The 10,504-nt window shown below is 40.8% G+C and overlaps 1 protein-coding gene across 7 annotated transcripts in view; it reads left to right on the plus strand.

The window, feature by feature from the left end:
• SLC38A9 (solute carrier family 38 member 9) overlaps window positions 1–10,504 on the plus strand; it is an 83,426-nt gene that overhangs the window by 47,260 nt on the left and 25,662 nt on the right. For 4 of the 7 annotated variants that reach the window (XM_019517858.1, XM_019517853.1, XM_019517859.1 and 1 more), the window contains 3 exons: window positions 1,643–1,749; window positions 7,774–7,887; window positions 9,534–9,682. In XM_019517858.1, the coding sequence (XP_019373403.1) occupies window positions 1,643–1,749; window positions 7,774–7,887; window positions 9,534–9,682 (370 nt within the window). The remainder of the gene's footprint in view (window positions 1–1,642; window positions 1,750–7,773; window positions 7,888–9,533; window positions 9,683–10,504) is intronic. The other 3 variants (XM_019517857.1, XM_019517854.1, XM_019517855.1) reach the window with 2 other exon arrangements.

A 10,504-nucleotide genomic window follows, 5' to 3' on the forward strand; every position in this document is an offset into this window, starting at 1 on the left:
TCGCTGTACGAGATCAGCCAACCTGGAAGAGAAGACATGCATGCCGTGCAGGGCCCAGGAGGGTAAAGATGCTGGTTATATAGTGTTCTTTATAACCTCCACAAAAGGACAGTATTTTGGGGAATATATCTGAGTCCTTTATTATAAAGCATCCATTTGGATCTCCTCTTAGAACACCCACAGGTGTCACCTCTTTTCCTTGGAGGGGAACTTAGTAATGCTGTCTAGAATGACCAATGAGAAGGACTTAGATAGCAAGAAGCTGCTACAGACATGGGCTAAAAACAGACATCCTCTTTGGTGCACAATATGTCATGGCACAGCTGGTCTGCTTCATGAACTTCTAACAGACATTGCTGGGGCTGTGATCCCCCAGGGTTGATCCCCCGCCTCTTCCAGGACTTCAGGAACGCAATCCTGAGAGAGAAGGGCCCCTGGTCCACCATCCCAACTTGTGGCACACATCTACAAGTGGAGAACTGACATTGTAGACGTGTCCTCATGTTGGGGCATAGAGGAATCCCCCAGTATGAGATTTAAGTAGGAGTTGGGAGCTCTCTTAGAGCTTCCCCATCTGCTTGTACATGATGCCCTGATCCTGGGTTGTCAGTGAGAAAAGTGCACTAGGTGGCAGCATCCCTGTTATGCTGCTGCCTTTGGCTTAAGGTTCACATACAAGCAGAGGGAGAAACTCCTAGGGCAGCTCCCTGCCTCTGTGCTTGCAGACCCGTGTTGAAGGAATGATTCCCCACTGTGGTGTGCAAATGGGGGCATTTGCAGATGCATGCTGGGTGAATAATTCCCTGTGGGGAGCTCCCCTGCGAGCTTTTCCTGCTGCTTGCACATGGCCCGTGACCCAGGGGCAGCAGCATGATGGGCACATTGGTGCTCAGTGTGCTTTCTCTCCCTGCCTCCACCTCCGCCCTGCTAGAGGATTGCCCCATTCCCTAATATGAGATTGCGGGGTATCTGCAATCAGGGGTTTTCCTGCTTGCAGGCTCTTGGCCTAAGCCAGACCTGGGCACCCAAGCCATTTTTATCCCAGGATTGGGCCCCTGAGGTCCAGGGGGTTTCTACTTGGGGTAGCAAGAGAGTGCAGCAACCCACGCTGTCCCTTAAGTGAACAGACACCAAGTGCAAGAGGGTGGCACAAACTGTTAGTACCTTTGTTGGTGCCACAAAAATTCACTTAGCTTTTGTGCTGCTATAAACAAAAATTACAGTATCACAAAGTTGACATCTGTTTGCTTGCAGCCAGAGTATCTCTTCAAATAGCTGACTTGTCAAGGCCTTAGGTTGCCCATGGAATTATATTGTTAGAAAAATAAAAGCTTTTTTTTTTTAATATTGTGCAAAGTGGGGAATAGCAAAACAATATCCAACTACTAAAGGTTAAGGAGAACCTTTTCTTGTGAAGACAAGTTCTAGATTCGCTGTTTTATTGCAAGGTTTTTACACTTGCTGTCTAAGCATTTGGTCCAGGCCACTGTCACGAACTGGATACTGTCCTGGTCCTGTATGGAAACACCTGTTGTCCTGTAATCAAGCAATACATTTTAACTCTTAATGTTTGTTGCATTTTGGTACCTGTCGTTTATTCCACTGTTGCAAATAACACTGATATTTTCCTTTTTTCCTGCAGAATTTAGAATTCTGTTTCCTCAGTTTACAGGAGTTCTGACACTAGCCTTCTTCATCCATAACTGTGTTATCACTCTCCTTCAGAATAACAAAAACAAAGAAAACAATGTGAGTGACTTTGTAAGAAATTGTTGGTTTGTAGCTATAGATGCCAGAATTTATATATTCCTATCTGTACTTTTCTTGAAATTGATCTGGGTGCTGCAACAGGTGCAGAATACAGAGATCTCTTATTCTCTAATAATAGTCAATGAATTAATTATGTTTGCTGTCTGCCAGTGCCTAATGGTTATGTTTATAAATAATTCAGGTGTAGTTCTTGCTTAGGAACTTAATATCATTTGACATTGGGCTGATAATAGCCCTGACAAATCCCCACTAGGCAACAGAAAATGAGACAAAAGTGGGACAGAATTGCAGCTTCTGAAAGTGACTGCTTTGGGGATGATAAAGCTCAAGCATCTTTAAGTATGATTATCACTGTGCTCAATGACCAGTGCTGCAGGTGTGCCTAGATTCAAGGTTTTAATCTGGGCACATTGAGTTCTTAGGTTGAAATATAACAAGAATAACATTACAAAATATTCAGTTGTGGTTTAAAGCACTGATTTTGATGATTGAGAAGTGAGGCTCAAATGTTGTGCCACAGTATGGATGATATGAACTATGACCACCTACGATTTAGTGATCCGTGAACTAATTTCTTAGGCTTTGTGAGCCAAGGATGGCTGACCAAAAATGATATCCTAGGGGATTCATGGGTTCATGATTTCTTCTCTGAAAGCCCTCTAGCATGTTAAAAGCACTACTGAACATAAATTAATCATTAAATAATAAGCGAGGAAGGAAAACTCAGTGAGTTTCTTGTTGCTAAGTTTTTTTTCTCAAAATCTTCTCATATTAAAAAGAGCAAGATTTCCCTTCCATTTGCAAGAGTCAATTATTTGGTCTCTGAATCCTGAGGATGTTTCTGTTATCTGTGTGGAGGAGGCCAGATGCCTCCATATCAACTTCGCAACCTCTCTCTGTAGGAGTACCTGGTACCTGCTTTTTGCTACTTGTGCTGTATGAGAAGGCAGGAAGTTGCAGCATATTAATTGTATGGTTATACAATTATAAAATTGTATTAACTTTTCCAAGTGTTTTTGATTAAGTTTAAAGAATGTATAGCCAGAGCAGCCATGATGGATCTCAGACAGCACAGAGTTCTGCCCATTCCACATCTTTGAGGAAATGGTAAAACAGCAAAGCAGAGAGCTCATATCTCTCCTTTTGTATACATCAGGAAGGAAGTAATGGTAGACACGCAGACCATTTAGGCTAGATCATGCCCCTAAAATCTATGTTGGCAAAATAGTTCCTTGTTTATACAAGCTCAAGTAGCATCTTTTAATAGGATTAGGCTGCTTCATAATTTTGTAAAATATTTTAGTTTTGTGGCATCCTCTTATCCATAGATCCAAAGCACTTTGCAAACATTAATTAAGCCTCAACATTTCTGTGTGGCTTAATTTTATATAATATAATTCAATTTATAGGGCAACAAATTGAAAGTATGCTTCTGTTAGCAGGTGTGCTAGTGGAGGCACCTGTTTTTGGTGATAACTTACAGCTTCTCATTGTAGAGATTTTCTGAGGTGTACAGTTCCCTTCTGCCCTATTTGAGACTAGATTTTATGGGGTCACGTGGAAAATTCCCTGTTTAATTCATTTCCCCCTTCAATTAGCTTTTTACGAGAATTCTCTGAAGAGCTGCAGAAGTGCACAAATGGAAAGTACTGCTACAGGTTGTGTTACACCTTGTTGAAACTGGTGCATACAACAACCACTCTGCCTCTGGGGAAAAAATCTAAAGAAAATAATGGAAGTTCCTTTTATAGAGCCAGAAAGCTGAAACAGTAACAGTTCCCACACAGAATACAAACACATGGCTTCACTCAAAACAAAGACACGTGGATGGAGAATTTCTTTGGCTGCTGCTGTAGTTCAGGGGTTTTGAGTGTGAGAAAAGCAGCAAGAAAACACTATGGAGAGAAAGCAAAAAGCAAGTGATTCAGCCTGCATGAGGACTGGGAACTAGGCTTTGAGGAAAAAGCTGGAGAGGTAACATGTAGTCAGGTGAAGTCACTTGGTTTCTTTGCTCACAGTTCTGTGTCCTATATGATTTTACACTTGTGTTTTTGAAAGTAAGACTGAGTGTGTTCTTTCTAAATAAATAGGGTTATATCAAAGAAACCTAGCCCCGTCTTTAGTTTCTCCTTTTAACCAAAACAACATTCGGGACCATGAATTTTGACCAACCAGCTGGATCATGAAGAGGAAGCAGTGTATTATATACAGTTAGATGTTATTAGTGATAGATTTCTTTGTAGCTGGCGCAGTGGGGGATGCTGGGCAGAATCGGCTCTGCTCGCCCATGCACCCACCATTGAGCAGCAGTCTGGGAGATGGAGTCTGACCCTGTAGTGCCCAGTGGGCAGGACTGCTTCTGCTCGGTGTCCCCTACCATGCTAGCATAGACTAGAGCCCCATCCACCTGACACCATGCAGTGGGGGAGGCAAAGGGGGGAACTGAGCCCCCCTGCCATGGCCCCCCCAGCCAGGGTCTACACAGTGGGTGGGGGGAAGGCCAAAAGGCAGGGGTATTCCACCCCACCACCACCACCCCATGCCTCTGAGCCCTGTTCCTGCCTGCTGGTGTCAGCCAAGCCAGGCAGTACAGGAGTGGGGGAGCTGGGGAGGAACAAAGTTAAGATGCTACAGCCCCAGGCAGACTCATGCTCCCACTCCTGCTGCTGCTCTGGTGCCAGCCTCAGTCTGGCTGCCAGGAACTTGTGGATATGCACGTGCATGTGTGGCCCTGAGCAGCTCATCAAAACTGGTGAAGTGGCCCTTCAGCCCAAATAATTGCCCACCCTTGTATTAACCCCGAGGTTGGGAGCCAGTTTAACCAGTGAGGAAAGCAAGGCAGAAAAGTTGCCTGATACGTTTTTTCTTTCTTTCTTTCTTTCTTTCTTTGGTTTTTTTTGGGGGGGAGGGTTTGGTGTAGCTTCTTACAGAAAATATGGGCAAAACCAGACATAAAATGTAGATCATCTGACTCCAGCTCTTTCCTCTGGAGTTTTAAGCTAGTAGCAGAAGTCAGCAAGCTGTGTTACAAGCAGGAGGTGAATTAGAACCCAGATAAGTTTGCTATTAGGAAGGGGCCTTACTACTGTGCTGGGCCAAAGTTGAATGGTCCCTTGTACTGCCAGAGAAGGGCTGAAGGCTTTTGTTTGCTGGGCTTTGTGTTTCTTTGCTGCTAGGGCTGTATTTTTCTTTTTAAAGGACTGGCTAAGGAGATTCTTGTATTGCGAGCTAAGCCAGCCTGTGAGGCAGCGGGTTCACTGATGCACTTAGATTCCTTTAGTGTGATCAACCTAAAATGATCAGTTTTTATACTTTCTAATTGATGCAAATAATTTTTTTATTCATTATAACTTCTCATACTTTAAAACCTCTCCAATTTGGTGCCACACTTTGTCTTTGCTATGCCATGCTCAGTCACCCAATTCTCCCAAATCTCTAAAGGCACAGTCTCGTCTTTCTTCTTATCCATCGTTGATACTCATCTCTTCTTTAAAGCATGCACTAAATAGCAACTGAATATGGGCAAAGAAGGTGGCATACAGTTATGCCTACAACTGACCAGCTGTGAATTTTCATTCTTATGCCTTTTTTTCATATTTCTTTCCATCTCATCTCTCCTTCCCTTCCCTCCCAACTACCTGGCCTCCTGCTTCATTTTATCCATTGTCTCTTTGGATTGTAAACTCTTTGGGCCAGGGACTGTGTAAGTGGGTGTGCACTTCTGTCCCGCTGCTGTGCTGGAAGTCCACTGACCTCCATCTTGTCCTCCCACTCACCCGCCACATCTTGATAGTAAAATTATATCCAGGAGGATGGGTGACTGTTGGAGCGAGGGTCAGTCTGGCAGAGTCACTGTTCTTCTGCAGGGCTTCACTTCCCCTGTTGTGGTTGGGAATGCAGTAATCCCTCGCCTTTTTTTTAAATGTGGTTGTATTTCAAAAAGCAATTATATCAGAATGTTCTCATCTTCTCAGGCAGCCTATTCGGTATCATCTGATGAAAATAAGCTTTAGATTTGGCTGATGCATCAACAAAGTTACATTCTGTTTTATAAGCATGTTTATTATAGGATTATGTGCAAGCCAAAAGACTTTTAGGTGTCTAGAAAAACTCTCTCTTAAGTAAGACAAGTTTTTTGGGGGTTTTTTATCCTTCGTATGCTTGCTGCACATATTGTGGGAACGTACCAAATATAGAACCCCAGAATGCCATTTTTAGAGAAATGGCAGTAAATCTCCTGGTTTGATTCCCTTCTATAGTGAAGTAGCATTTAAAGTTGTCTTCTGCTCTATTTCCTGGACATTTTGAATGGTTCAGGTGTCTCCAGGTATCTGGTACATTTGTGCTAACAGTTAACTGCTAGTATGAAGAAGTATGTCTTCTGTTGTCTTGCTGGTTCCTTCAGTTCACTTCTGTGACTCGATCAAACCTTTATTTAGTCCAGTGGCTCCCAACCTTGGGGTGTGACCCAAATCAGGGTCGCAGGGGGTCTGCCCCTCACTCTGCCCCTCCCACCTGCAGAGTCTCCCAGCACACGGTCTGCACAGCTGTCACTGCCGCTGCCCCCTGCAATCCCGGGTATGAGTGAGGCAGGGGCAGGGGTCACAACCTGGATTTAGGGTTGCAGTATAAAAAGGTTAGGAGCCACTGCTTTAGTCATTGTAGACAAAGTTCTGTTCAACCCTTAGTTTTTGTCCTTCTGCTTCCTTGTTTGTCTTTCCATTAGGCAGCAGTCTAGCACTAAATGTCAGTACATTTCAAACAGTGGGGCATAAATTACATGCTGTAAGTATACATGAGCAAGCAAATTGTTGTGGTGTATCTGGTTTCTATAATTGCCAGGATTACCATTGTAATAAGTATCTGGGCACTAATATAGGTAACTTTATTTTAATGTGTGACTCCACACATGTATCATGTACTATCACTTTAAACACTGGGATTTGAAAATTTAAGTTATAGAGAGATTTTTGCTAAATGTAAGGCAACCTGTTCCTTTTCTAATTTTTGGCTGTATTTAAATAGCTACATCAGAAGTCCACGAGAGCTAGAAGACTTAGACATTAATGGCTAATTGGAGAGAGAGTTAGTTTCAGATGCATGGTTAAGAAAGGTAGTCAGGTATCCTTTAGTATCGTGCATGTTGACTTGTTGAATAATTCTCATATGGGAGTATAAGATGCAAAAGAAGACAAGGACCATTTGAAGTACGTGCTTATGGAAAAAATATATACCTGATGCATGAACTTTGTGAACAGGTATGAGGAGAAAAATTAGGACAGACTTTTCGGATCTGTTAATCATGATCATGTCCTTCTAAATCCTAGGAAAATAAGGTCATGTATTGAAATGTTTCTGGTAATCCTTTAAGAAGCTGATTACTAGCAGTAGCTGGTTTAGCAACACTAGCAGCATTGGTTTAGCAAATGGTAATTATCTGCATACTGCACCGCTGAACTTTTATTAACAGAGTCTAGCTAGTTAATGACCAGAAACAAATGGCTTCATAATTCACTTCCAAAAAAGTGATTGATATAAGCTAGTTAACCTTTTAAAAACATAGTTGCTTTTTAGTTAATGTAATGTGTGTCTGTGTGTGAGTTTGCAGGTCAGAAAACTATTTCCAAAGCTTTGAGTATTTTCGCATTATTGTTAATTGTTCTGTGATCTTTAATAATTATGTAGAGGTATCATCCATTTTTAATGTATTACGTGTTCTAAATTTAGGCCAAGATTTTCAAAAGTGAGTGGTAATGTTAGGTTTCTGAATCCAATTATACTCTAGGCACCTAAATATGGATTTAAGAGCCTAACGTTACCACCCACTTCTGAAAATCTTGGCCATAATCTAAAATGCTTATATGTAGAAGCTGTATAACTCTTCAAATAAACCAACCTGATATAGTGTGTTTAGTATACTGTTAACCAACTGGCTGTATAAATTTAGACTATCTGCTCTATATTTTAATGCTGAAATAAAAAGAAAACGTTTTGTTTTGGCAGGTGAGAGACCTTTCCATTGCTTATTTCCTCGTAGGGTTGACATATCTCTATGTTGGAGTGTTAATTTTTGCAACATTTCCTTCTCCACCATTATTCAAAGAGTGTATTGAGCAGGTAAGGAAAGATATCTTACTGCACTGTACTTTCAACCCTGAGCCTTAATTTAATGTGTAGAAAAGCTCTACTATTTACTGTTTCTTTTCCCCAACTTCTCTCCAACTAGCTTTGATGTGGACTTCTTGGAACTGAAGTCTGTCTGTCTTTTCAATCCGTTGAAAGTGACTAGCACCTCATGGGCAGCTCCCATAAATTATTGAAAAATGATGGCAGCATTTTCCATCGTGCCTGCCTACCTACCAGTAATTCTCTAAGGGCAGGTATTAAAACAAATAATAACAAAATTAACTGTTTTGACTGGGAGAACCAAAAATAACGTCAACATCAAACTTGAGTTGGCTGGATTTTTAGACATTCTTGGGGGTGGTTGTACTAGGCTGGTTGACTTATCTCAAAACCGGTGAACTGTAACCTGAACAATTCAAGCATCCTTAGGATTTTATCTTGAAAAACCTTAATCTATACAACAAGTAATCGTAGTAAATTTATAGGGCTACTCAATGACACTTAAAGCTAAGCATGTACCAATTCGTGTCTTAGACTACAGGGGCCATTGCTATCTACATATGCAGTGCTTAGCACTGTGAGGGGTCTTGATTGCAAAATGGATCCATTGAATACTAGTTCAATATAAATAAATAATCCTGGCAGGAAGGCCTTCATACCCAGTTGGCACCCTTAATCCCTTTCTTTTAATGTACTTTAAATATAGCGGTTGTCTCTTTTCATGAAGTATTTAATGCAAGATTTCGTTAAGTGCTAAGTGTCTTGTAGAGAGTGTAGCAGTGAAACAGCATATGAAAGGATGTGTTGACAAGTTAGATGAAGACTGAAGGTGGTTTTTAATTATGAAGCTCTTCTATAACTTGCCTGAAAGCATTTTATTGGCTGGAAAAGCCATGATTAAATAATAGCCGGCAAGCATTTTTTGTCTCTGATTTATACTGTTAGTAGTTACATGGTTACAGGACTTCTCACATTTCTGTGGCATTTGAGCCATATAAAATTCACTATATTTAACACTTGTCTCAATTTTGTAGAATTGATTCCTTATTGCTATAGAATTCAGTTGGAATGACTATAACATAATTACAAAAATGTCTCTCTCATGACAGTTTCCATTCCAGAAAATGGGCAGAAAGTCTTGTGAGCTTTCATAGGGAGGAAGGAATTATTTACTCTTTCACTGGTACCAAAAGCTGTTTGTGTGTGTTATTTGTCACCTTAGATCTGCTAGAATATCATTATTTTTAAGGTTGAGAGAGAGAATCAGATAAAACCTGGAGCCATTACAGTTTTCTGAAAGGTTATCAGTAGTCATAATGAATTCATGTAAAGACAGAAAGTCCTTGCCAGATAAAATTACATGCCACTTCCATATTCCTGAGTTCTCAGGAATGGCTGGATATAGAAAATTAAATGTTACCTGGTGAGGCCGATTTAGGGATGGGATCACCAGCCGTTCCTATCACAATATTTAGGTTTGTATGTTATTGCATACCAGTTGTACAAGAAGGAAGATGATTTCAGTTTACCTAATTGACTTGGAAGAGTCTTCTTACACTTGTTTGCTTATTACCCCTTCTCTCTATCCACCCCCCAGCTGTTATCAGCACTGTTTCTTTAAACTTTCTTTATGTTAGAATTTTTTAGACAATTTCCCGAGCAATGACATCATGTCATTTGTTGCAAGAATGTTCCTGCTGTTCCAGATGATGACTGTGTATCCATTGCTGGGCTATCTTGCAAGAGTTCAGCTGTTAGGACAATTCTTTGGAAATATTTATCCAAGGTAAGGACTCTACCTACTCTGAAGTTATTGACATACATTACTTAACTGGCTTCATAATTTTGTCAGAAATTAAGGGAAGGCTGCCATGGGCTTTCCCATGAAGTTTAAAGAAGTACCTCCACACTTGTGGAGAGTGTGTGTTGAACAGGTGTGAAATATAAACTCTTGACCTGCCCGGTCAGGATCACAACAAATTGGTAGGGTAGCAGGAATAAACTTCAGATTCTCCAAAGCGTTCTGTGAATAACCAGAAGACTTTGATCAGTGTCATACTTTTCTGTATTTATTTAAATAGCCATGACAATGAATTTTTAAAAAGTTGCTGTTGAAGTATTAATCCTTTCCTTGCCAGAGCAAAAGGGCTAAATCACTGATAAAGAGTTCTCTACAAATTGTTGGACATGCACATAACACATATGCACATGCGGATTGGGCGCGCACACATACACCCACCCACACATGCCTGTAGACCAAAGCTTTCAGAAAAGAGCACATTCTTTTTATTTGCTTTATTTAATAAGCAAAAGACTCATTCCCTGTTTTGTGTTAAGTAGAGTAAAAAGCACATTTTAGGTTGCTTGTCACCTGTAATATTTAGAAGCATGTTACTGTTTTTACAGAAATAGCTTTTTATATGCTTATTTTAGAGCTGGATCACACCCTGGATCTGCACATTGCCTGAACTTTGAGGAAGTGCAAATCTAGAAAGAGATTTTGCATCTTAGACCCATTTTTAGTTTGCTTAAATAAAACCCAGAACATTATATATTTGGTGCACTGGTTGAATTTGTCACAGCTCAGGGGGAATTTGGCACTCGTCTC

Source organism: Gavialis gangeticus, unplaced genomic scaffold (genome assembly GCF_001723915.1).
Source record: "Gavialis gangeticus isolate Ggan-Ray unplaced genomic scaffold, GavGan_comp1, whole genome shotgun sequence".
NCBI classification, from domain to species: Eukaryota; Metazoa; Chordata; order Crocodylia; family Gavialidae; genus Gavialis; species Gavialis gangeticus.